The 27,782-nt window shown below is 45.1% G+C and overlaps 1 protein-coding gene across 1 annotated transcript in view; it reads left to right on the forward strand.

Annotated features, from left to right (window-relative positions):
* Positions 1-26,513, forward strand: part of CRTAM (cytotoxic and regulatory T cell molecule) — a 30,392-nt gene extending 3,879 nt beyond the window's left edge. Inside the window, exons 2-10 of the mRNA XM_002708347.6 lie at positions 5,258-5,404; positions 8,635-8,787; positions 10,854-10,994; positions 11,993-12,154; positions 16,988-17,068; positions 20,571-20,654; positions 21,612-21,758; positions 24,390-24,476; positions 26,157-26,513. Of these exons, the coding sequence (XP_002708393.3) occupies positions 5,258-5,404; positions 8,635-8,787; positions 10,854-10,994; positions 11,993-12,154; positions 16,988-17,068; positions 20,571-20,654; positions 21,612-21,758; positions 24,390-24,476; positions 26,157-26,287 (1,133 nt within the window). The 3' untranslated portion in view covers positions 26,288-26,513. The remainder of the gene's footprint in view (positions 1-5,257; positions 5,405-8,634; positions 8,788-10,853; positions 10,995-11,992; positions 12,155-16,987; positions 17,069-20,570; positions 20,655-21,611; positions 21,759-24,389; positions 24,477-26,156) is intronic.
* The last annotated feature ends 1,269 nt before the right edge of the window (positions 26,514-27,782 follow it).

Genomic DNA, 27,782 nt, shown 5'->3' on the forward strand with positions numbered 1-27,782 from the left:
GTGATGCTGATCATGGGTTCCTCTTCCCTATATAAACCAGTCACAATCTATAACACCAGGCCCTACTAGCAGTCTAGTAACACAGGCCCATGCTTGGATGGATAAATCCAGTTGTGGCAATAATAATAAAGTGTCAAAGTCAATAAATCCACTTAGTAAGCACAGCCTACCAGCAGGAAGTGGCAACACCACAGGAGAAATGCCAGTCATGATGAAACTCTCTCTGCTCAGCATGTGTGGGGACAGGCAGAGCTAATTTGCAGAGAAGAACTCTGAGAAACAGTTGGGAAAAACAAGGAACTTGGCACATGGGGTCTAGATAGCAAGGGCTATGGGCGGATGAGGACACATAGGTGTTCAGAGCCTACAGGGGAGGAAGTGGTGAGCAAGACGGATGCCTCAGGCCTCACCCCTCTCACAACAAATGGGAAAGTCTTCCTCCAAATGTAGGTGAGAGAAAATTCTTGAATGACAACTGAGTTTCCAATGTCAATAAGAGGATCATGGGCAACTTTCCTTGAAAGGTAGGCCACCAAAACACACACAGCAACCTCCCCTTTCACCCTCTAACAAGGCTAGACACATTAACACTATTTTTAAGCATTACATTTGAAGCAAAGCTTGGTGGGCCTGTGGCTTCTCACTGGGGTTATTCTTCCTTTCTACAATGATTTCCTGTTTCTAAATTAAACAGGGGGTCTACATAAGACTGCAAGATAACTGGGCCTGCAAACCAAAAGCGAAGCATGCAGCAAAGAGAAAAGGAAGCAGCTTCTATTCTATGTCTCAAATGTAGCCCTTTCCACTTGCAACTTGAGCATCTATAATTGGGATCAGTCTGATCAGCAGCCGGGTACAAAATTCTCGAGGGCAAGAACAAATACTGTTCTTAGGATATCCAATACGTTATGCTTAAAGTCATACCACATTTCATCATAATTTTTAAGATACTGTAAGAGGTAAAGAACACTGACTCATAAACACGTATCTTAAGAGAAAGACAAATGATAGATATATCTTTAAAATCGGAGACACTTGTTTCTAAACAGGCTGCAGATAAGTCTTACCACTATCACCTTACCAAATGCTGTCTAGACAATCATTTCACCAAAGATAAGAACATGGGCAAAGCTTCTAGGTGCTAACTTCCAGTCTGAAGGATAAAATGAAGCAAGTTCCTTAACTTGATCTTAATTCTACCGTTAATTCAGGAGGAATTTCTTCTAGTAACTTTTCTCCTTTTCCTACTTTTCTCAGTATTCTTTTTTTTTTAAGATTTATTTTATTTATTTGAAAGACAAAGTTACAGAGAGAGGTGGAGTCAGAGAGAGAGGTCTTCCATCTGGGGAGAGATCACTCCCCAGATGGCTGCAACGGCCGGAGCTGTGCCAAAGCTGAAGCCAGGAGCCAGGAGCTTCTTCCAGGTCTCCCCATGGGTGCAGGGGCCCAAGGGCTTGGGCCATCTTCTACTGCTATCCCAGGCCATAGGAAAGAGCTGGATCGGAAGTGGAGCAGCCGGGACTAGAACCGGCACCCATATGGGGTGCCAGCGCTTCAGGCCAGGGCTTTAACCCGCTGCACCACAGCGCCGGCCCCCTCAGTATTCTCATTAACAGCAGAAGAGCAGATATCTGTCCTTTGCCTGCATTGTAGTGCTGTTGTGAGAATTGACATTAAGCCACTACATTTCATGCTTATGCTGTAATTCTTTCTGCAAGGAATGAATTTTAGAGAAATATCAAACAGTCACTGCTCCTAGCAGCTTCTGTCTGTAAAAAACAGAACAATGCAGAGAACTGGGGAGTAAAGCAGCCATCATCATCAGGCATGAAGGATGTTAGCTCAAGATTCAAACCTTGGCTCAAAAGCTGCCTCACCTCTGAGTTTTGATTTCCTCATCTCTAAATTGGAAAAGCAATCCCTACTCTACAGGATTACTGATTCATTTTTAACACTTATTACAGGGGGCCGGTGCAGTGGCTCACTTGGTTAATCCTCCACCTGCAGTGCCAGCATCCCATATGGGCGCCGGGTTCTAGTCCTGGCTGCTCCTCTTCCAGTGCAGCTCTCTGCTGTGGCCCGGGAGGGCAGTGGAGGATGTTCCAAGGGCTTGGGCTCTGCACCCCCATGGGGGACCAGAAGGAAGCACCTGGCTCCTGGCTTTGGATCAGTGCAGCGCCGGCCATAGCGGCCATTTGGGGAGTGAACCAACGGAAGGAAGACCTTTCTCTCTGTCTCTCTCTCACTGTCTAAAACTCTACCTGTCAAATAAAAAAAAAAAAGACTTATTACATTTATTTGAAATGCAGAGTTAGAGAGAGAAGATGGGCTGGCGCCGTGGCTCACTAGGCTAATCCTCCGCCTTGCGGCACCGACACACGGGGTTCTAGTCCCGGTCGGGGCGCCGGATTCTGTCCCAGTTGCCCCTCTTCCAGGCCAGCTCTCTGCTGTGGCCAGGGAGTGCAGTGGAGGATGGCCCAAGTACTTGGGCCCTGCACCCCATGGGATACCAGGAGAAGTACCTGGCTCCTGCCTTCAGATCAGCGCGGTGCGCTGGCCGCAGCGCGTCGCCCGCGGCGGCCATTGGAGGGTGAACCAACGGCAAAGGAAGACCTTACCAACGGCAAAGGAAGACCTTTCTCTCTCTCTCTCTCTCTCTCTGTCCACTGTGCCTGTCCAAAAAAAAAAAAAAAAAAGAGAGAGAGAGAGAGAGGGAGAAGATGAAGATGGCTGCAACAGCCAGCGCTGGACTAGGCCAAAGCCAGGAGCCAGGAGTTTCTTCCCAGTCTCCCATGTGGGTGCAGGGGCCCAAGGACTTGGGCCATCCTCCACTGCTTTCCCAGGCACATTTATAGGGAATTCATTGGAAGTGGAGCAGCTGGTACTTGAACCCATGTCTACATGGGATGCCAAGGTCTCAGGTGACAGTTTTACCTGCTATGCCACAATGCCAGCCCTAGTATTACTGATCTTTATGACTTAACTAGGCTTGCTATTTGTTAATGGCAAAATTTAGAGGAAGAATACAATTTGGAGGAGACAAAAGCAAGACTTTCCTTTACAGTTGTAATATTTGATATGCCTTTTAGACATCTACACGGAGGCATTAGCTAAGCAGCAAAGCTAGAGGAGATGACCTATGAAGTGAGTGTAGGCAGTCTGACCCCCACTGCGTGGAGGCAAGAATGGAGGCTGAGAAGCAGCAGCCAGCAACTTAGGAAAATAAAGAGAAAATGATGCTTGTATTTAAGGAGCTAGGAGTAATCGGTTATGGCAATAGGCTGAACAAGACAAGGTCTGAGAATGAATCATTGGTTTGACAATGGAAAAATCTGACAAAAGCAACTTTACTAAAGTAGTGGGGTTGGAAACCCTTCTAGGAGAGGCCAGCAAAGAAGCACCCTTGGGGCTCTGATTTTAAATTATTCACTGCACTGAAACTGTTTTCTTTAAGATCCGAGTGATCTGAGTACTCGAGCTGGGGATCAAGAGAACGGGGGATGGGGTGCCACCTCCAAGGCGACTGACTTAATTAGCGATGGGTGTAACCAGGCATCAGGGTCTTTGAGAGCTCCCAGGTGATGCTAACAGACTGCCAAGGTGTGGGACCACTGTCTTCCCCTCTTACCTAATACGGACACTGTGAGGAGTAGAGGACTCACTCACTGACTCCCTAAATCTTTGTTAACAACAAAAATCCCTTAGAAGAAATTCCAGCCACTTCAAAGCATCTGTATTAATATTATCCTTATTACTCCATTATGGGTTGATTTCATAAAACAGAATGTTTCCAAGTGGTCAAACCTAAGTAGAATTCTGGCTTTCTGCCTCAATGCTCTTTTGAATGCACAAATCTCTTTTTATTGGCTCTTTGTTGTTCATTTTAGGCTTGGCTGATGATATGGGTATTTTTCCGTTAGAATTCAAGCAAAGTGTTTTCCCATGAAAGTCAATATGAATACAAGACAATAACTCTGGGTCATGACTGCTGGAGGCTAGATGGAAGTTAATGACCTAGGAATGGAACAAACAAAAGACTCTGCACTAATTAATTCCCATGTTCTCCAAAGCACTCTTCCTAATACTTGAAATTTATCACAAGGAAATAAACTCCCTTCTTGATTTTTTTTTTAGATTTAAGCTGATGCAGTAAAACTTGTTATATTTGTGATTCATGACTTATAATCCCATGGTATTCCTCTGTTTGTGAAAGTGTTTCATACCTTCATTGATAAGAATTGCCCTCATAAAAACAAATTAACTTCAAATTTGAAGAAATAATGAGAACACTAAATGTGCCAAGTCAGCAATAAAGCCAGTTTATTTTTTTCATCAATTTCTTTTTTGTCAAGGGAAGAAGGGGAGTACAAATTTGCAGCTTTTTAGAATCAACTGTTTATCATTCTCTGAGGGCTGTGATTTGAGGAATCAGATTCTCAGGTGCTGCGGTGGAATATTGACTTGGAAGACACCTTAGAACATTGTTCTTCTAGTGCAGAAACCTTCAGGCCAGAGGGACTTAGCTACCTCCCACCAAGGGCAGCTCCACAATTCACAAGCTCACCATTGGCTATCATCTTAGTATCCCAGACACACCCGGTGTCCTTGATGGTCCAAGTTGCCCATTTTGTAAACTGAGGCTGGAAAACCTGACTCTGGGGTCTCAACTATATGTCTCAACCGACATAGTGAAGTAAGCATAGATTTGAAACCCGTGGCCCTGGGCGCACATCCCAGCTACACAGCCTCTTTAAAATGAGTGAAATGGCTCTTGTTGTACAAGGTTAGTTTGAAGATTAAATTAAATGTAGGTAATACTAGGGGACTTTGAAAAGCTCATAGCAAGGTGGAATTAAAATTTTGGGATGCATAAGTGTGCAAATCTGTGCATTGTACTGTCATCACACATGTTTTCCTTGACCTCTTTGCAAACCCCTCCTGTGGCCTCATGCAGCTCCCGACATATGACAGATCAAGCGCCCAATAACTGCTCAGCTTTTCATTTCTTCCTCTCAAACCCCACCCCTTCATTCAAAGCTTGTTCGAATGTCCCCTCCTTTGTGAGGCATCTTAACACACGGTGCTTGCTTCTCTTCTGGTATCTTTTGATATTTGCTTCAATGCCTTGGTTTCTAGAAGGAAGGTGACTACGTAATTGAATGAATGAATGAGGTCGGGCTGAGACTATGTCCCTGCCACAGTGCAGGTATGACCTGGGCCCACCAGACTGACTGTCCCTTGTGCTCTTGCTCCACAGCGGCCTTCCTGACTAACCATGTGGACACCATCACCGTGGAGGAAGGCCAGACGCTCACTCTGAACTGTAGCACTTCTCCCTCCCAGCCCTCCACCCTGCAATGGCTGGCCCCCTCAGGGTTCACCATTTATTTTAATGACCATCCTGGTAAGTGAAGAAAAGACAAAAAAATGTCACCAGCGGACTTCAACCCTGGGATTTCCCAGCCAGGGTAACAGGACAGAAAGCTTGTGCGTGAGTCACTCGAGGGTGGGTGCAGCCCACCCACTGCAACAGGCGAATGGCATCTGCGAAGCCTGTTCCTTTACACATCGCTCTCTCTGGGGGCAGGAAGTCTGAAATGGAAACCCCACCAGAAGTGTTGCTAAAGGGGGCTTAAATGACAAGGCGCATTTCCATGCTCCACCCCCAGGTCACTTTTTGACTCTCTGCGACCATGAAACCACTGCAGCACAGTGAAAAGACAGGCAGCAGCCTGACTGGGTGGGGGTCTTGTCCTCATGCAGCAAACACCAGCAGCCACACCTGGAGCCTGCTGCTGCCTGGCCGTCTGAGCAGTCTGCAGTCGTGGACTCTCCCCACCTGCTGATGGGCACAAACTCTCAAGATCACTAAGCAATAGAAAGGGGCATGATGGGGCTCACTTGGTTAATCCTCTGCCTGCGGCGCCGGCATCCCATACGGGCGCCAGGTTCTATTCCCGGTTGCCCCTCTTTCAGTCCAGCTCTCTGCTGTGGCCTGGGAAGGCAGCGGAGGATGGCCCAAGTGCTTGGGCTCCTGCAGCCGCATGGGAGACCAGGAGGAAGCACCTGGCTCCTGGCTTTGGATCGGCCATTTGGGGAGTGAACCAACGTAAGGAAGACCCTTCTCTCTGTCTCTCTCACTATCTATATTTCCACCTGCCAAATATATTTAAAAAATAAAAAAGAAAGAAATGGACAGGGCGTATGACTTTGGAAAGGAGGGCAGCCATTCCTGTCTTTGCAAATGCACATTAAATGGGTGGCAGAGGCCTGAGGTGGAAGGAAGCCTGGAAAGTCTACTGACTTCTCTCTGACTCTGACCAGGGTTTTCTCAGACTCTCTCCTTCGTAATGAGACCATGTGGTATCTTCAGTTTATAGCTCTACCTGCCAAATACTTACAAAGGTCTCGAAACCAACAAATTTCATTCTTGTTTACAAAGTATAGCCTCTAAACAACTAGATATGTCTTGAAAATAGTATTACAAATTGATATTTATTGATATTGGGCGTAGACCTTGTTGCACAGCAGGTTAGGGCATCACTGGAAATGAGTGCATCCCATATTGAATCCCAGCTACTCTGCTTCCAATCCAGCTTCCTGCTAATGCACCATGGGAAGCCGCAGAGTATGACTCCCAAGTGGGAGACCCCAAGGGTGTTCCTAGGCTCCTGGCTTTGACCTGTTGCAACCCTGTGAATGGACATTTGGGGGATGAACCAGTGGATGGAAAATTTCTTTCCCTCTCTCTGACACACTGCCTTGGAAGTACATGAAAACAAACACATATTTTAGAAATTGCTATGTTCAAGACAAATACCAAATACCTTATTTCAAACAAAGTCCACTATTACTACGGGTCCCGGTAGAATAAGTAGGCACTAATTGTTAAAAGTTCCAAGAAAACAACTTTAGGTAAGGGAATTCTGTTAAATAATGCCTTTTGCTGTTTTTGTTTGGGCTGGGCTTGGGGGAACTGAGAGATGAACATTCTGGAATTTCTGCAGTAGAATGGCTTGATCTAGTTCCTCTGGTTTTCCACCTGGAGTGACCTTGCCCTGCACTGAATATGTTACAAACAGGGCAGTGCCTCGGGCATCCCGTGGGTAGAGGATGTTGCCGAACATTCTACAATAGATGACGCCATCATACCAGTTTCTCAGAACATGCAAATGTTATTCTGGATGAGGACCACCTTCCTTGGTCGACCACTCAAGGGTTAATTATTTTAGATTTGCTTGTATTATAAAACTTAACATTCACTCCCTAAATGGCCACAATGATGGGGGCTGGGCCCATATGAAGTCAGGAGATTCATCTGGGTGTCCCATATTGGTGAAGGGGCCCAAGCGCTTGGGCCATTATCCATTGCTTTCCCAGACACATTAGCAGGAAGCTAGATTGGAAGTGGAGCAGCTATGACTTGAACTGGTGTCCTTATGGGGTGCTGGCTCTACAGACAGTGGCTTAACCTGCTGTGCCACAGCACCAGCCCCAGGAATTTTCTTTGGGAAAAAAAAAGTTATATTCATTTTATTTGAAAATCAGAGAGACAGAGAGATGGAGAGACAGAAAGAGATCTTTCATCTGCTGGTTCACTCCCAAAATGTCAGGACTGGAACAGGCCAAAGTCAGGAGCCAGACTCCACCCAGGTCTCCTACATGAGTGGCAGGGACCCAAGAACTTGAGTCATCACTATTGGAGCGAGGACTCGAGGCCACGCACTCCAGTGTGGGATGTGGGCATCCCAAGCAGTGCCTTAATCACTGCACCAAATATGCACCCCTGATTGGAACTTGCTTTCGTGCCATTGGCTAAACACCTGGAAGAACTACGTCAGGGTCTGTGGGAAATGGCAAACCATAACAAACTTTTTAAAATTAAAAGCAAGATGCACCCAGCTGGTGTGTTTGTCTTCCATTCTTCACATTCATTGTGATGAGACAAGCTCCAATGAACCAGACTTCAAGGAGGTAAATCATAGGTGATTTTCACCAGGAGAGGACACAGTTCTGTAATCTTCCGCCAGCTGAACCCTTCCCAGCAGAGCACAAATAAAGCAGTCTGTGTATTTCACAGATCTATCAAAGTCCTTCATTTTCTATACTAACTTGGAGAGACATCCTGCTGGCAACACTAAAAATTTTTTTTCTTACATTCATGTAATTGATTTTTCTCCAGAAACAATTTATTTAAAGAATACACACTTCATGCATTTCATAAATACAACTTCAGGAGTATAGTGATTCTTCCCACTAATCCCACCCTCCCACCCCTCTTCCTCCTCCCTCTCCTAGAGTTCTGAAGGCAGCTCAGTTGAAAACACAGTATTTGTTCTTTCTTCTTCTTCTTCTTCTTTTTTTTTTTTTTTTTTTTGACAGGCAGAGTGGACAGTGAGAGAGAGACAGAGAGAAAGGTCTTCCTTTACCGTTGGTTCACCCCCCCCCCCAATGGCCGCTGCTGCCGGTGCGCTGCAGCCTGCACCACGCGCCCATCCGAAGCCAGGAGCCAGGTGCTTCTCCTGGTCTCCCAGCATTTGTTCTTAGCGTGTGAAAATCAAAAGTGATTCTTATGATCAATCTGTGTGCATCCAATACGTTTCTTAATAACAGCTCTCTTTCCCTCTTGTACAGCTTTAAGGAATTCTAAATACCAGCTGCTTCATCACTCGGCCAATCAGCTGTCCATCAGCGTGCCTAACGTCACCTTGCAGGATGAAGGCGTGTACAAGTGTTTGCATTACAGGAGCCCTGTGAGAACAAAGGAAGTGAAAGTCATTGTGTTAGGTAGGTGCCCCAGCCAGAAAACCCAGTATGAGAGACACAGTCATGAACACACTCATCGGCTTTATTTTTTTTATTTTTATTTTTTTATTTTTTGACAGGCAGAGTGGACAGTGAGAGAGAGAGAGACAGAGAGAAAGGTCTTCCTTTGCCGTTGGTTCACCCTCCAATGGCCGCCGCGGCAGGCGTGCTACGGCCGGCGCACCGCGCTGATCCGATGGCAGGAGCCAGGTGCTTCTCCTGGTCTCCCATGGGGTGCAGGGCCCAAGGACTTGAGCCATCCTCCACTGTACTCCCTGGCCACAGCAGAGAGCTGGCCTGGAAGAGGGGCAACCGGGACAGAATCTGGCACCCCGACTGGGACTAGAACCCGGTGTGCCGGCGCCGCAAGGTGGAGGATTAGCCTAGTGAGCCGCGGCGCCGGCTAACTCACCGGCTTTAAGCTTAATGTTTTAATTTAGAATTGTTGCCTCTGGCAAAGGCATTTTCTGGGCCATCTCTGCCCTCTTTCATTGAAAAAAAAAATGAAAGCAAGCATTTCAAGAGGCAAACCCCAGATTCAACTGTGAACCTGTGGCATTAGCATGTTCTCTTGGAGGGAACGCAAAAGCAGAATTTATATTTGATGAGCTCAGATTATTTACCAGGTAGCGTACAAGGCTCTAGGGAACCGAAGATGAGGTAGGCACCCTCTCTGCCCGGAAGGAGTTTGCAGGTCCACTTTAAATGCAGTGGAGCCTTGTGGCAGTGTATCCCAACACTGAATGAACTCTGATGTTTCTGCACTGCGTCATCTGCTCACATCCTCTGCCAAAAGACCCCCTCTCTTCTGCTGGCCGGTGGGGCTGGGAGGGGAGGCCAGGATGTGACAGCTGCCCTGTCTTCTGGGATGTGCCACTTCCGCAGAGGGTCAGTGGTGTCCAGGATATATGTCTTCCTATCTTCCTCTCTCTCTCTTTTCTTTTTGTGGCAAAATAAATCAATGAAAAACATTGCTTTTAATTGATCTCTAAGTAACCTGATTCCACACAGCACACAAAGGGATTCTTTAGACTTCCCTTGTGGAGTTATGTCCATGTGGTGCCTGCCATAAAGTAAAGGCACAGAGGGAAAGTAGCTGAGAAGATATGGGTCCCTGAGGGTTTGGGAGCCAATGTGACTCATTCACCTCAAGGTTTGTCTTTTCCCCACCCACTGACCACCTCCCACTCCGTCCAGGCTCAGGCTGGTTGTGCAACTTCTGAGCTTTCACAATGCCCTGTGTATTCCTCTACCACTGCACTCTCAACACAAGAACTTTTAGGTAACAGTGTAAGGGTGGAGACTACCACCGGACTATGTGCATCTCACAGGGCCACATTTTTTTCATCTTTGCATTGCCAGCAGTAACACATCTGGTACATACTTGGAACTAACAAGTGCCTTTACAAGGGTGCAGATGGGTGAATTAAACAGATGTGGAAGGGTACAGTTCTGGACCAAAGTGGAGGCAGAACGGGAAAGGGGAAGAAAGAATCCTAACTAAAAGGTATTTCTGAGACAGAAATACAATGAAAAAGGACCCATGGGCTCTTTGTACGAGAAATGCACCTTGGCTGTTAGGAGGGGACAGAAGCAACTTACCTGGAGGTGAGTCACAGACTCATGAAAGTTTAAGGTTGAAAAAGCCAACTCCTTAGCTTATCTTCCCAAGTCACAGACGTAAAAACTGGCACACCAAGAAGTCAGGGGACTTAACCAAGAGGTGAAGCTGCAGTTCAGGTCTCTATTCTTCACCCAGTGCTCTACGAACCAAATGCAGGCCCATAGCTCATTTAAGAACTGTTGCTATAACGTGGTGTGTTTGGGAAGTTTCAGGGATTAATCACACACCGATGGCAAACATGCTGACCTCAGCCCAAGTAGCTGTGCAAGCCCACGAAAGCCCTTTAACAGGACTTGATTCTGGGAACGGGCAAGTAAACAAGAAGCCCATTAACTAGACTTGACCCTACAGCATTCCCTACAGATTATTAGGCTGTGTGCTTTGCTGAGATGTGGAGCACAGATAAATCTAATTTTTTTTCTAGCAATTCCTTCTAAGCCAACGCTGGAGGCTTCAGTTCTCAGAGGGCAAAACAGAGAAGGTGTTGTACTTCAATGCTCCACCGCGAGAAGCAAGCCCCCTCCGCAGATAACCTGGCAAGTAGGGAACGGCTTGGAGTTCTATGGTAGGTGCAGAAACAGCTCTCCTTTCTTTGTTTTCCTTCCTGGGTAAATGTCCAAGGGATTTTAAAGGTTCTGGCACCCTCTGGTGGCCGCAGGTGCCTGATGACACTTAATAATTTATCAGTTCTTTTCCAAACTATCACCAGTCAATACTATGCCTTAATCTCAAAAACCTAATCACAAATAATGAACATGTTTTTGCACAAAGTAGAAACATAAAGTGGGATATTTATAACAGCTTCTTAAAATTTAACAAAATTTCCCAAAGTGGAAAGTATCCTATAGGTATTACCTCTAAGAATAAGCCTTTTCAAAATATACAATTAAAAATACATTTACATAATATAGGCAATTGGAACATATATGATCTTCCTTAGATAGTATAGTGCTGTTTCATTCCCACAAGGGAAGTTTTAAAATATTATGATAGCATGCAGTCTAAACTTTAAGTCTTTAACTGAAAAAGGATAACTCATTGTGATGTTCCGGAGCTATTCACCATATGCTTACATTTCAACAGGCGCTACCTCCAGTATCTACATAATTATACATTCTTAGAGCTGCAGGGGCCCTTTCACAGCTGATGAAACTGAGGGAGGCTCAAATGGGGTTCTACAGAGAAAAGACCTAAAATCCAGATCCGATTCCCATTCAAGTGCACTTTTATTCCATTAGATTTCCCCTTTAATTTGTCTTATCCATGGAACATGAGTAAGTTTTTCTGTCTTTGTGTTTTGTAGCATCATGTTGTCCTTATATAGCATATAGGCTTTAAGTTTTTTCCATGTAATGAAGGATTTACATAAACATATCCATCCTCCTTCACCTCCTTCCCTTTGTGATCAGAGCCAAGCACACAAAAGGCAGCCAGTTAAAGTGAGATTAGAAATCTAATATGTTTGCCAAGAAGTCAAGAACTGGTGGTCTGTAATAAAACCGAACTCACCCAATAGTGTTAAATAGCCATAACCTCATACATTCTCTTTAACTTGCTACATAGGGGACACCCACCATGAATTTGAAATGGATGGGAAAACATGTAACACCACCAGCAAGCTCCTAGTCCACACATACAGCAAAAACTCAACAGTGGACTGCATTATCCGACACAAAGGCCTGCAAGGGACCAATCTGGTTGCATCCTTCCAGTTTAAAGATTGGGGTAAGAACTAATTGCCTTTAATCATTTTTAATCATATTGCAGCATCAATGAAGTTAAATTGGGTGGGTGAAGTCTTCCAGAGTGAGAGTACTGTCAACAAAGCTCTCCTTCATAGCAAATGGATGCCATCATTGAAATTTCTCCTCCTGACTGGCGGGGTGGCAAGTGAGGCAACACTCAGAAGGAGCCCAGCTGTGCAGAAAGCATAGCTCAGTACTAGATGCAAATAGCTCACACTTGCCCTTTGATAATGACACATAATGTTAACTTGACCTTAAACACTTTGATTGCCATCGTGTCTTTAGAGAGATCCTATGAAGCATACTGCAACTTTGTACTTGACCCAAAAGGAAAGAATAGGAACAGAAATAAGTTTAAACTTGCCAGTGTAATTTTACACTCCTATAAAACATGCACAGTTACATGAAGGCATGAGTAGGTTGACTATGACTGTTTGAAGCTTTTAGTTTAACTATGATAATATTCTGAGCCAAACACCCCTGGAAGCATCAAGTATTGAGAAGAGAAGTCACCCCCATTTTCATAACCCCTGTTCTGTGATTCCTTTTCCTAAAGTCCAAGAAATGGTTTCAAAATTACATACAAGGGGCCGGCACTGTGGTGTGGTAGGTTGAGCCTCCACCTGTGGCACCAGCATCCCATATCGGGATCGGTTCATGTCCTGACTGCTCCTCTTCTGATTCACCTCTCTGCTGGTAGCCTGGGAGGGCAATGGAGATGGCCCAGGTGCTTGGGCCCCTGCACCAGCAGCGTGGGAGGCCCCAGGGGAGGCTGCTGGTTCCTGGCTTCAGACTGCTCCAGCTGTGGCCATTGCAGCCACTTGGGGAGTGAGCCAGCAGATGGAGCACCTCTCCCTCCCTCTTTCTGTCTGCGACTCTGCCTCTCAAATAAATACATAAATCTTAATAAATAAATAAAATAACGTATACTGGGATGTGGGGTTAATGGGTGGTTTAAAAATTAGATACAAGTCTAATTTGAGACAAGGGGTATCCCACCAGAAGTCACGTGGACACACAAGTCTGCAATTAGTAGGATGCTGAGCTTCCTTGCTGTAGAAGCTACTTCTCGGTGTGCAAGGAGAGTCCTGAAGTCCAAGGGCTCACATGAGTGAAAGAAGAAATTGTCGATGACAAAGCTCTTTTGTCAAACGTAATGATTACGATGCAAGGCACTCGTGGAGGGCCAGTTGGCTTATGAGAACCTCACTGTGGGAAAGCTGTGGGGGCTGTGTCTGTGGTTGACAGGCTCCCCTCACTGCCACAGGCTTTCCACAGCCACTTTCTCAGCAAACCAAAAGCTGTTATGGAGGAAGCTGCTTGAGAAGACTCCAGAACCCACAGACTGCGCTGTAGCGACATCGTACGCACCCACTCCGACCCTTATGACTCACTCTGCAGCCACGCTCCACCCGCATCAGTGGAATTGGAGCCTGGTGCTGTCTATCTACATGCCTCTGAAAAGACATTCAGATTCTTAATCAAGGGAACCAGGAGTGGGTGTTAAGGCACAGCGAGTTAAACCTCCCATATTGGAGTCCCTGGTTCAATCCAGCTCCACTCCTTGCCACTCAGCTTCCTGCTAATGAACCAGTGAGGTGGCAGATGAGGGCCTAGGTACTTGGGTCACTGCCACCCACATGGGACGGAGTTCCTGGCTCCTGAATTTAGCCTGGGCCACACCCAGGTGTTGTGGACATTTGGGGAGTGAACCCTTGGGTAGAAGGGAGTCTCTCCCTCTTTCTCGGTCACTCTGTCTTTTAGATAAATAAATCATTTTAAAAGTAAATAAGAGAACCAATAGTGTTTAAAACACATTTTTGGGACCAGCACTGTGGCTTAGCAGGTAAAGCCACCACCTACAGTGTCGGCATCCCATATGGGTGCTGGTTCAAGTCCCAGCTGCTCTACTTCCGATCCAGCTCTCTCCTATGGCCTGGGATAGCAGAAGATGACCCAAGTCCTTGGGCCCCTACACCCACATGGGAGACCCGGAGGAAGCGCCTGGCTCCTGGCTTTGGATTGGCACAGCTCCGGCGGTTGTGGCCATCTGGGTATGAACCAGCGAATTGAAAGGACCTCATCTCCTTCCCTCTCCCTCTCTCTCTCTCTCTCTCTGCCTCTGCCTCTCTGAAACTATCCCTTTAAAATAAATAAATCTTAAGAAAAGTAAACATTTTTACTTTTCAGGAATATTAAAATCATCTACAAAAATTACTATGAAAAGGGAAATTGTAAATTACTCTTTTATGAATATAGTTATATATAACCTCAAATAATAGCTCACCATGTTTTTTCTTTTTTAAAAAAAGATTTATTTATTTATTTACTTATTTATTTGAAAGGCATAGCCACAGAGTGAGACAGAAAGAGAGAGATCCTCCATTCACTAGCGTACTCCCCACATGGACACAAGAGCCAGAGCTGGGCCAGGCCAGGCCAAAGCCGGGAGCCAGGAGCTTTCTCTGGGTCTCTCATGTGGGTGCAGGGGTCCAGGGACTTGGGCCATCTTCTGCTGCTTTCCCAGGAGCATTAGCAGAGAGCTGGATGGGAAGTGGAGCAGCCGGGACTTAAACTGGCGCCCATATGGGATGCTGGCATGGCAGGTAGCTGCCCAACCAGCTATGTCCCTCTAAATGTCTAATAATAAATCAAGGACTGAATTTCATTTGAGATCTAACTGTTGATTATCTAGCCTCCACTGGCAGATCTCTACAAGCATTCAAAGAAAAATGCCACTATTGATGACTTCTCTTTATTTCCTTGTCCCTTTGATGAGTTACTACATTGACATACAGACAGTAAAAGTGCTTTGTGTATCCAGTTAGTTTTTAAAATCTCCTAACTGAGGGTGTTTTAAACATGCTTACAAGCAGGGTCCTTTCACCTTTACACTCCGTGTGGTAGGACCCCGGGCAAATGGGGATCATGCCAGCACTGTGTCCATGAGAGAAAAGAGCTGAGCAAACAGAAGTGCCCAACAGAAATGGAGGTTTCTGTAAAAAAAGAAGAAGGAAAAAAGACCTGTATTTTATAACGTCAAAAATGATAGTAAGAAAAATGGCATTGTTTTACTTCACAAAAATCTCTTTAATGTTGGCCTTAGTAGTAAACAATTAAGTTCTCAGAATTCTTACATCCATTTACTTCCCATATGCTGTTTTGCTTGAATTACACATAAAGTAACTCAACTTCATACAAATGTACAGTTGGAAAGGGAGAAGAGTATTTTAATAGCCTTTCTGGATAATTACAGCTATTCCTCTTTGAAGCTATACCAAAACTCAATGGACAGTTTTCTAATGATCAGTTGCTATGTGGACCTGCAACCACGTCAGTGAACCATTTATACTCTGTTATATTAAAATCCATCAAATTCTCTTGCACTTTAAGTGGATCTTTTATTTTACCTGGCATTATTTCTGTAACACTGTGCCTTGGTCATTGGAAAATACTGATTCACTGAGTTATACAGATCTTTTAAATGTTGATACATTTCAACCTAAAAATCACACTCATCAATAACATCACTGATCACAAAGTCCGTAAGTATCTGGAAGCTGCCAGGCTCATGGTAGTGGATGCAGGCTCCCCAAAATTCCAAATGAAAATGTAGCTAATAAATAAATTTACCAACTTATTTATTGGAGACAGCGAGAGAGAACGAGAGAAAGAGAGAGCACATTCTCATCTACTGGTTCACACCCAAATTCACACAATGGCCAAGGGCCAAGCTGGAGTCAAAGGCAGGAGCCAGGAACTCAATCCAGGTCTCCCATGTGGGTGGAAGGAACCCATCCGGGCCAGCGCAGACATGAGCGAGAAGCTGGAGTTAGGAGCTGGGGGCAGGAATAGAACTCTGTTCTAGGACACAGGTATCTTTTTTTTTTTTTTTACTTGAAAGTCAGTTACACAGAGAGAGAAGGAGAGGCAGAGAGAGAGGGAGAGAGAGAGAGAGGTCTTCCATCTGCTGGTTCACTCCCCAATGGCTAGAGCTGTGCCAATCCGAAGCCAGGAGCCAGGAGCTTCCCCCGGTTCTCCCATGCCAGTGCAGGGGCCCAAAGACTTGGGCCACCTTCTACTGCTTTCCCAGGCCACAGCAGAGAGCTGGATCAGAAGTGGAGCAGCTAGGATTCGAACTGGCACCCATATGGGATGCTGGCACTGCAGGTGGTAGCTTTACCCGCTACGCCACAGTGCTGGCCCTGGGACACAGATATCTTAACTGCAATGCTAAAAGTTTACAGATAAGGGTGGGGAGGAAGTTGACTCTTAGAGAAATAAGCATCTTATCAAATTTACTTGGGAGCAAGCAAACAGCAGCACTGGAGTCCAAGGCTGACCCCAAACCACCTACTAATGACACATACATAGATATGTGGATGGGTAGATAGAAGGGTAGACAAAGATCAGAGGTCTTCAAAAAGTTCCTGGAAAATGCACCTATAAAACATATGTATGCTTTTGAATTTTGAAGCAGATAGATAGATAGATATTTATCGATAGATATATGTAGATAGAGACAGTGAGTGTTCTTTGCCTCCTCTAGCAAAACGCACCACCACATGGAGGCCCCCTCCGCCGCCCCCTGCCAGCATGCTGTCCTTTTCAGCTAGGCAAGTGAGCAGATGGACAATCAGCAGGATACAAATTCAAAACCAGAGCAAGGGCTGCGAACACACAGTCCTGAGATTGCTGCACAGCCTCCACAAGCAGGTGGCAGCAGCATCCATCCTTCAATCAACTTGACTGAGCACCATGCGGGCAAAATTGCTCTCTGTAGTCGCAGAATTTTGTTTTTCCCTTTTCCTAGTCGCAGATCAAGAGGCAACTTCCGATGCCCTGGAGAAAAGCTCTCTGTCGTCCCAAGGCACGCAGCTTCCTACTAGCACGGGTGAGTGTCCTCATGAAAACTTAAAATAAAGTCATGTCTCCTCGGGAAGGTCATTTTTCTAAGTCTAGGCATGAAGAATATTTTTATTTTGATTTTTAATCAGATCGTACGGGACCTTGTCAACTGGATCCAAGTTTGTGTTGTCCTAGAATAGAGCCACATCAGTTGTGTACTGGTGGGATGGACTTCTGGGTACACAACACCTTGTAAGTGCAGGGCTATTGTGCTCAAGATGCTTCTGTACACACACACACACACACACACACACACACTAATGACGTTGGAATTGCAGTAAAGAATAAGGTTGAATTCCTTTGCAGGGAAACTCATTTCTTTGTCTCTCTGTCTAGAACAGACCAAACACAAAACAAAGACTTGACATCGGCAGAGAGCCTCAAAGCCTTTGAAAGGGCATCAGTTACTTGTTTGTCAAGAACTCAGGTCACTTTTTATGACAGAACTGAACCATACCTGCAGAAGAACCAATAAAACCTGGATTGTAATTCCACTTTTCTAGACAGTGACTCTGAGGGCAATGACAACGTATTTAATTTTTTAAATAGAAGACAATAACAGAAAAATTTATCATCATGAGTGGGCACACACACAAAGGGAAGAGAACACCTCGTGTATTTAATTTAATTTTGGGTTTTACCTAGCAAGGTATCTTGCGATAGCAGGTGCTCAGAACCTCAATGAATACGTGAGTATACTATGATGCCTTAAGCAAGGCAGCTTCATCCAGAAAGGCATACATTCCCACATATTCCCTCTGTTTCATATTGTGTCTCTATGATAATTTCATCTGGTGGGACAAGTGCTTTTAGATCATTATCATGTTCATATTTCTGAGTATCAAATCACATTTTAAAGATTGTGAATCCTGAATACTGTTTAAAAGCAAAATGTTCAGGGTTTAATACGCTGATAAATACAGTATGTACCATACAGCTTTTTGAAGGGCCATGGAAATTGAAGCTATTATGAAGTGGGACAGCCACATCACTTGCTTTAATAATCCAATATTTTTCAACGTGTTTAGAATCCAGTTGTCCTTAAATTGGCTTGTACTGCTACTCACCGACTCAATTTTCTGCTCTGCTTTTTCATGTATATCATAAGATTTAAGAAATATGGTCTCTAAAATTCCTTTCAGCTTTCAATTTCTACAATTTTATTACTGTTAATAACACCCATCTTTAGTAAAAGGATGAGAGACTCCATTCCCCTTGGGATCCACACGGTGGCGCTGGCAACGGGCTGAAAAGCCAGAGCCTGCAGAGGGAAAAACAGGGAATTTGGCAGACAAGCAACAGCTGCAAGAGACGTCTCTTATTTTTATAGTCTGCCTTACCTAGCAAAAGCGTCATGCGGGGGAGGCTTGCAGATGTTTGAATGACACCCGAGACTGTATCTACAGACAAACCATTGCTTTGATTTCAGGTTGTAAGTTTGCTTTCTTTTTTAAGGTTTATTTTATTTGTTTGAAAAGCAAAATGACAGAGAGGAGACAATGATACGTACACAAGGGGGGGGGGCGAGAGAGAGGGAGTGGGAGAGGGAGAAGGAGAGGGGGAGAGAGAGAAAGAGAGAGAGAGAGAGAGAGAGAGAGAGAGAGAGAGAGAGATCGAGATCGTCCATCTGCTGGTTTACTCCCCAAATGGCTGCAACAGCCAGAGCTGGGCCAGGCTGAAGCCAGGAGTCAAGGACTCCCTCCTGGTCAGTCACGTGGCCCTCATCGACTGCTTCCCCAGGTGCATTAGCACAGAACTGAATCAGAAGTGGAGCATCCGAGACTCAAATCAGTACTCTGATATGGGACGCCGGTATTGCTAGCACTGGCGCACTTCACTGTGTCACAACGCTGGCCCCAGGCCGTGGGTTTTCCATCCACAAAGCTTGGGATGCCATTCCTCAGTGCTGAGTTGGTATCTTAAAGCCTTTTCCTTATAGGCCTGACTCCAGAGGGGCTGTGGTTTAAACCTGGGGCTCTGGTTTCAATGTTGGCTCTGCCACTATTTTGCCATGGGATTTAGGTCATTTTCTTAACTGCTGGAATCCTGTTTTCTCAGAACTGCAGTAAGAAGTAATTAGGACAAAGTGCTCAGCACAAGACATGGCACAGGGTTAAACATGCAACGAATGTTTGTCTTACAGAAATAAGGCCACTGGCCACTGTTCTTGCAGAAAATCAGTAGTTTGGAGTGAAATAAGCCAGATGCAGCAAGACAAATACCACACATTCTCTCTCCTCTGTGGAAGCTATGGGAGTCCACCTGAATATAGACTAGTCCAGAAGAGAAGTTGGGTAATGGGAACCAGAACACAGAGACGAGAAATGGTTCCAGCCTCCAGCAGCACAGTGGGGGACTGTAGTTTACAACAACCTATCGCAGGTTTTATGAAGAACCAGAAGATAGGGACTCAATGTCTCCAAACGTACAAAAATGCTAAGAGCTTGGAAATGCCAATTGCCTAGATTTGAATGACATTTTGTATACATGTATTGAAATATTACACTATAGGGCCTGGCGCTGTGGCGTAGCAGGTGAGGTTGTCACCTGCAGTGCCGGCATCCCATATGGGTGCCGGTTCCAGTCCCGGCTGCTTCACTTCCCATCCAGCTCTCTGCTATGTCCTGGGGAAGCAGTAGAAGATGGCCCAAGTCCTTGAGCCCCTGCACCCGTGTGGGAGAACAGAAGGAAGCTTCTGACTCCTGGGTTCGGATGAGTGCCGCTCCAGCCATTGCGGCCAATTGGGAAGTGAACCCACGGATGCAGGACCTCTCTCTCTCTGCCTCTGTCTCTCTATAACTCTGCCTTTCAAAAAAACAAATAAATATTTTAAAAAATATTACCCTATAACTCATAAATATATATGATTATTATGGGTTAATTTTAAAAAGAAAATTTAAATAAATCAATAGTTTAAAAGTGATCTTATTTTTTTAAAAATGAAAGTCACTTAATTTTGTTTCCAATGCTGCTTTGGGAAGAAAATACACAGATGTATATTTTATACACATATTATATATATAATATATATGACTATATATATTATATATGACTATATATATAGTCTTAGTCTGTTTTGTGCTGCCATAACACAATACCACAGACTGGGTAATCTGTAATGTACAAAAATTTGTTGGTTCACAGTTCTGAAGGCTGGGACGTCCAAGATTGAGGTGCCACCTCTGGCAGGGCCTTCTTGCTACAGCGAAGAGAAGTCAAGAGACAGCCAGAGGAGCCAAACCCATCCCCTCGATAACAAACTCATTGCTGCAATGATGTCCTTAGTACCCATTCTTGAGAGTGGAGCCCTCATGGCCTAACCACTTCCTAAAGGTCTCGCCTCCCAGTACTGTCACAATGGCCAATTTAATTGTCACAATTAAACTTCCATGTGCATTTTGGAGGGCACAAACATTCAAACCACAGCAGTCATGCTTTGTCACATATGTGTGATGGATTCCTTATATGTGTCTTTGCTTTCACTTCAGGCGCAGTCATGGAAAATTCTAGTACTTCAGAGATTGACAAGGAAGAGAAAGAAAAAACAACTCTGAACCCTGACTTAACCACCGGTAAGTGTCACCTCTGCATTTAGAAAGAATACTCCATGTTTTAACTTCTTTCTTTTTTTTTTTTTTTAAGATTATTTATTTGAGAGGCAGAGTTACAGAAAGATAGAGAGGGAGAGGCAGAGAGACATCTTCCATCTGCTGGTTCACTCCCCAAATGCCTGCAATGGCCCGAGCTGGGCTAATCTAAAGCCAGGAGTCATGAGCTTCCTCTGGGTCTCCCACACGGGTGCAGGGACCCAAGTACTTGGACCATCTTCTACTGCTTTCCCAGGTGCATTAGCAGGGAGCTAGATCTGAAGTAGAGCAGCCAGGACTCAAGCTAGTGCCTATTTGGGATGCCAGTGCTGCCAGTGCTGCAGGTGGCTAGGGATTGTGTCTTGTACAGTGCTGAGCATGATGTTCTAGATTTAACCAGCACCTCTTAATTCCTTGTTGGTTAAGAAGAGGGGACTAGGATGTTTAGCAAAGCTACAGCCCACAAGATCAGAATCCTGGGTTTAGAAAGACTTTTTAAAGCTCCACCAGTTTATCCCCCAATGCAGGGCCACATTTAATCTAGCCAACAATCTGTCTTGCCACTTAATTACATTTTGCTAAAAAAAAAAAAAAAAAAAAAGAAAGAAAGAAAGAAAGAAAGAATTCTTAGTAGCTAATTTGAATCCCTTAATTATAATTTAAGTCTGTTTTCTCACATGCTTTCTGTAGTCATGAAAAATAACTGGTTCAACATCTCCAACTAAAAAAACATTTTTCAACTCATTCCACAGAGTGGTTTTGTTTGTTTGCATAGTTGTTTGCTTTTTTGGGAGGAGCGCACACTTTGAGTGTCTGCCTTCCGGAGCGAGCTCTCCCTCACTTCATCTGGGCTGTCTGTTAGCCTATATGACGCGGTGGGAGTCTTGTCTTATTCCCCATGGCTAGAAAAACCTGTGTGAGACCTTCTTGTTTTCCTGGCAGAAGCGAATCCTCAGTACATAGGGCTGGTGAGGAGGAAGAGTGGAATACTGCTGCTCACCCTCGTGTCCTTCCTCATCTTCATCCTCCTCGTCATAGTCCAGCTCTTCATCATGAAGCTGCGGAAAGCTCACGTGATATGGAAGAAAGGTGAGTGGGCGGACAACCTGACGGAGGCTGGCTGGTGCGAAACAGTCAGCTAGGAAAGGAGGAGACGTCTGTCCGCGAGGGCTCTCCTGTTAGAGGCTGCACGAGCCACTCGGGAAGTGCTGTCTCTCATGGGAGCCATCGCCTGTCTTTTAGTCAACTCAACTTGAGATTCCCCAGGGACTAGAGACAGAGCGGTCATAACCAAAGGGAAGAGGTGTAGCTCTGGGAATTGGCACGAAGTTAGAGATGCTGCTATTCACGAAAGGATACACAGTGAAGGGCGAATTCATCGATTCGTTCAATAAGCATTCATTGAGCACCGGTTGTGTGCTGGACACTGTTCCAGGGACTAGGGACACATCCGTCAACAGACCAGGTCCTTACCCTCAAGGAGCTCGAATTCCAGTGCTGGTCGATCAGAGGTTGGAATGTACTAGTCTGTTTCAGTCCCATTACTACATTTCATATAATGTAACAGATTAGGAATGCTTCCTTCAAGCTATTGTAATCCATAAGCTGTACTTTGGAAATTTATGCTCATTAAATAATAAAAAAAAAGGAATGCTTCCTTCAGCATTCTAATTAAAAAGCTATCATTGGAAACAAAACTAAATCTAGCCGGCGCCGCGGCTCACTAGGCTAATCCTCCGCCTTTCGGCGCCGGCACACCGGGTTCTAGTCCCGGTCGGTGCGCCGGATTCTGTCCCAGTTGCCCCTCTTCCAGGCCAGCTCTCTGCTGTGGCCCGGGAGTGCAGTGGAGGATGGCCCAAGTGCTTGGGCCCTGCACCCGCATGGGAGACCAGGAGGAAGCACCTGGCTCCTGGCCTCGGATTGGCTCAGCATGCCAGCCGTGGCAGCCATTTGGGGGGTGAACCAACAGAAGGAAGACCTTTCTCTCTGTCTCTCTCTCTCACTGTCTAACTCTGCCTGTCAAAATAATAATAATAATAATAATAATAGTAATAATAATAATAATATCTTGGATATACTAATTGAATAAAATATATCATCAAATTAATTTCACTTGCTTCTTTTTACTGTTCAGATGTGGCTACTAGAATATTTTAAATGAGGTTCACTTTATAAGGCCACCGGGCAGTACTGAGCTGACCACTTAGGGAACAGGAACCCCTTATGACCCAAGGCAAAATACTACATGTTTGAATAGATCCAGCTCTCTGAAAAGTATCACTTCTGCCAGTTTCATACCAGTCTCTCTAGATATTCAGATGGATCAATACCCTCACTATAAATAAAGCTAGAAACAAAGTCTGACTTTGCAGTTTATCTGCCCACACAGTAGACAAACACGCAGCCTTGTTCCAGCATCTACCACGCGTGTTTCATCCCCAGAGTTCTTTTAGTTATTACAATCATTCCTTCCATAAAGAAAATACTTGACTTTTTCCACTATTTATATTTATTTAAGAGAGAGAGTGAGGGAGATGCTCTTTTTGACTATTTTACTCCCCAAATCTCAGCAATGGCCAGAGCTGGGTCAGGCCAAAAGCCTGGAACTGGAAACTCAGTCCTGGTCTCCCATATGGGTGACAGGGACCCAAGTACTTGAGCCATCACCAGCTGCCTCCCAGGGTTTGCATTAACAGGAAGTTGGAATCAGAAACTGGAGGCAGGTATTAAATCCAAGTACTCCAGTATGGGCTAGGCTGATCATCTGCCCCTGATATTTTATTTTAATCTGCTGTCATGTGGTTTCCACAATCTTATAGTACCTCCATGGTGCCTGTAAGAAATACAGTATAGACTGGGGCTGGAGCTGTGGCATAGTGAGTTAATCCTCTGCCTGCGGTGCTGGCATCCCATCTGGGCTCCGGTTCTAGTCCTGGTTGCTCCTCTTCTTTTTTTTTTTTTTTTTAAGATTAATTTATTTGAAAGTCAGAGTTCCAAAGAGAGAGGAGATGCAGAGAGAGAGAGGTCTTGCACCTGATGGTTCACTCCCCAAATAGCTACAATGGCCAGAGCTGAGCTGAGCTGAGCTGAAGCCAGGAGCCAAGAGCTTCTTCCGGGCCTCCCACGTGGGTGCAGGAGCCCCAGAACTTGAGCCATCCTCCACTGCTTTCCCAGGCCAGAGCAGAGAGCTAGATCGGAAGTGGATCAGCCGGGTCTCGAACCGGCACCCAGATGGGATGCCGGCACTACAGGCGGCGGCTTTACCCACTATGCCACAGCGCCAGCCGCCTGCTTCTCTTCTGATCCAGCTCTTTGCTATGGCCTTGGAAAGCAGTAGAAGATGGCCCAAGTATTTGGGCCCCTACCCCCACTGAGAGACCTGGAAGAAGTTCCTGGCTCCTGGCTTCAGATCAGCACAGCTCTGACTGTTGTGGCTATTTGGGGAGTGAATCAGCGGATGAAAGACCTTTCTCTCTGTCTCTGTCTCACTGTCTGTAGCTCTACCTCTTGAATAAATAAATAAAAATTTTTAAGAAAAAAATATAGTATAGACTTAAAAAACTATGTATTGAGTTAATGAGGACATGAGGTACAGGATAGGACATGCTAAGTCTACCATGGTACAGTAACGGAGGTATTCTCTTATTCAAACACCCATTTCCACATATAATCAATGTCTGTGACACCAGAAATCAGTAAGCTAATTTTCTTTTCTTGTAGAAAATGAAATTTCAGAACACACAGTAGAAAGTTACCGATCACGGTCAAATAATGAAGAAACATCTTCCCAAGAGAAAAATGATCAAGGTAAGTCAGCTGCGTGACCTGAGATTTGAGAAAAGAGGTTCGCTAGCGAGTCACCTTTCAGGAAAAAGTGGTGCGGGGCCGGGAGGGGGGGGGTTCACAGTTTGAATGTTAGCACTAGAAAGTCAATCCCCAAAAATGCCTTGTAGAACTCAGGAAGTTCAGCACTGCAAACAGTAGCAGTTATGTTTGTGTAGCTGCAGACACATGGCTTAGGGAAGTCGCCTCTGCCTCCTTGCTGTCACACGCTGAGGCATCCCTGACTGTGTGCCTCTCCTGCGCTCTGGAGTGCCCAGTAAGCACTTCCCACCCACCTCGGAAGTGCTGGTGTTTTAGACTATCTCCCACAACACTCCGGGTGGTCACTGATCTTACTGTTTCTTCAGATCCTAGCACAGGACCTGGCACAAAAGGAGTGTTTGCTGCTTTTGTATTGATTGAATGAACGCAGACCTTAACCAAAGCAAGCTGAAATGATTCAAGTCTTTCACATGACTTCAGTACGAAATATGTAAAGAAAATGAAAAGAATCTAAATGGGAAGGAGATAGTATATGAGTGTGTGTGTGTGTGTGTGTGTGTGTTCTTGATGAAGCTCCAGTAGGCAGAATCTAGAACTATAGAAAAGCCAAGAATCTAACATTTTCCAAACATTTAATTTAAATCTTCCATGCAAATTAATTTATTCCCCCTGCTATGATCAGCAAGAAATGCAATGACCTTTGCCATTTGATTCTCTTGACTTCGCTGAGGTTTTTGCAAGAAGCTGGTTTTTCATAACAACTCTGCCTCTGTTGTTTGTTTTGACCTATTAGAGTGTGAATGGAAAGAAAAACTAAATGCCATAGCAGGGGAAGGGGTGCACTGAGCTGTGTGAAAACTGGGGGTGGGAGGAAGAAATGTGTGTAACTAAGTACACTCTGCCGTGTTGCAATGTGTGCTTCCACGTCGGTCACTTCGTACTCACCCGACAAACAGGAGAATTATGTCAATTCAGCGTGTAAGGTGGTGTCTTCCTATACTGTTCCCTAAGCAAGAGGAATCAGAGCAGTGGGAACAGAATTATGACCATTAGCGAGAAGAGCAAAGCCCTCAGCCCGGTGACGAGGCAGAGTCCATGCAAGCCAACTTTCTTTTAAGAAAATTTAAAATAAAAACCTGCACTCAGGGCTCCCTTCCCTAAAAACCGTGAAGGGCTCATAGGCCTCTCAGGAGGGTGCACTGTCTCTCGAGCTCAGAGCTCCACTTTCATCCTGTTTGCCTCCGCGTCCTCAAGTCCAGCATTTCAACGGTATTATTTTGCACAATTAAAAAACATTCTTGGGGGCCATCCGCAGCTTCTGTGTACAGAGTTACATAGGCTTTGAATGATCTGCACTGATCCTATTTTTCCACAGACCGTGCTATTTTCATTATGCACTTTTGCTAAAGGCAATGAGTTCTTTATGATGACATGTAAGCTATTTTGTACCAGCAACTGTATATTTTATTTCAGGTTTTTAGAATATTATTTATGTAGCTAGACCTTAAAAATTTGAGGATAGCAATGCATTCAGAACATTTAGATTAGCTTGTATAAGACATTAATATATGGGCCTAAAAATAGGCTGTGCAAAGTGTTTCAAATAAATGATGGTAATGTTGTCCAAAATAAATATTCCTCTCCCACATGCCTTTGTTGCAGCCTCTCACCCTAAGCGTTGCATGAACTACATCACACAGCTGTACTCAGAAGCAAAAGCAAAGAGGAAGGGAAGTGTACAAGGTTCAAAACTAAAGGAAAAGCACCCTCATATACCAGAGGATATCGTATAGTGCTCCCTGCAGTAGACAACGTGATGTCAAGGCAGCCGCATCATCCGTGGAGCAGCCTCTGGGGAGAAGCATAATGACCATGACCTGAAAAGCATCCTTTGAGCGCAATGCAAGACAGTGTCCTCTGATGAGAATCTGCCCTCAAGTCAGGGCAGCTGCATGAGGACCAAAGCATGGACACGGAGCTCAGAGTTAAAATAAAAAGAAAAAGAGGAAAAAGAGAAAAGAACCTATTATGCCTGACACTACTTCAGAGCTGGAGGATTCCACCAGGCCTTCTGGATCAGGGTCAAGGTGACCAGCTAACATCTTACCTCGAAGGGAACAGGATTTTTTCTTTTTTAGATACTAGCCTCTAGTGGGACTACTTAAAATTTTTCTTCTTAAAAATCTTTTCAGGGTGGGTGTTGTGGCGCAGCAGGCTAAGCCACTCCTTCAGACGCCCACATCCCTTGTCAGAGTGCCAATTCGAGTCCCGCCTCCACTTCCTGTCCAGCTTCCTGCTACTGTGCCTGGGAGGTGGCAGGTGATGGTTCAAGCACCTGGGCCCCTGCCACCCATGTAGGAGATCAGGATCAGTTCCTGGCTCCTGGCTTTGTCCTGGCATAGCCCTGGCTGTTGAGGGTATTTGGGGAGTAAACCAGTGAATGGAAGCTCCCTCTCCCCACCCCTTTTGCTTCCCCCTCCCTTTGTCACATCCCTTTCACATAAATAAGCAAATAAATAAATCTTTTGAAAAAATCTTTTCTTCTTGTCATGAAACAAAGATCTTTGGGATGGAAAGCACCCACAGAAGATCTCGGATCCTGGGAGGGTACTTCGAGGTGGACGGTGAGATGTCACAAGCACACGATGACAATGAATGAATCTGACATTCTGTACACTCACTCCCCGGACACAAGGGATGAGCTGAAGGAAGGCCCAGTGGTTAGAATGGCTTAGATTTTCTTTCTAAATCAGATGAGCTAGTCCGTTAGCCAAAGTTTTTACCGGGATACGCCATTACAAAAACATGTACAAAAGAAAATAAAAGTTTAATTGATTATTATCCAAATTAATGTTTTTTAAAAACTCCTTTAATAAAGAGCAGAAAATAGGGGCTGGTACTGTGGCATAGTGGGTAAAGCACTGCCTGTAGTGCCAGCATCCCATATGGGCATCAGTTCAAGTCCCAACTGCTCCACTTCTGGTCCACCTCCCTGCTAATGCTCCTGGGAAAGCAGTAGAAGATGGCTCAAGTCCTTGGGCCCCTGCACCCATGTGGGAGACCTGGAAGAAGCTTCTGGCTCCTGGCTTTGGTCTGGCCCAGTTCCGGCTGTTGCAGTCATTTGGGGAGTAAACCAGTAGTTGGAAGATCTCTCTATCTCTCCCTCTCTCTCTATAACTCTGCCTTTCAAACAAAATAAACAAACCTTATAAGAAAAGACCAGGAAAGAGATGTATAATTTGGGACATGCTCGGGCTGACTTGCCCCAATTGGTAGAGTTGGAAACAT

This window comes from Oryctolagus cuniculus, chromosome 1 (genome assembly GCF_051225735.1).
Source record: "Oryctolagus cuniculus isolate XC-2025 breed Fujian yellow rabbit chromosome 1, ASM5122573v1, whole genome shotgun sequence".
NCBI classification, from domain to species: Eukaryota; Metazoa; Chordata; class Mammalia; order Lagomorpha; family Leporidae; genus Oryctolagus; species Oryctolagus cuniculus.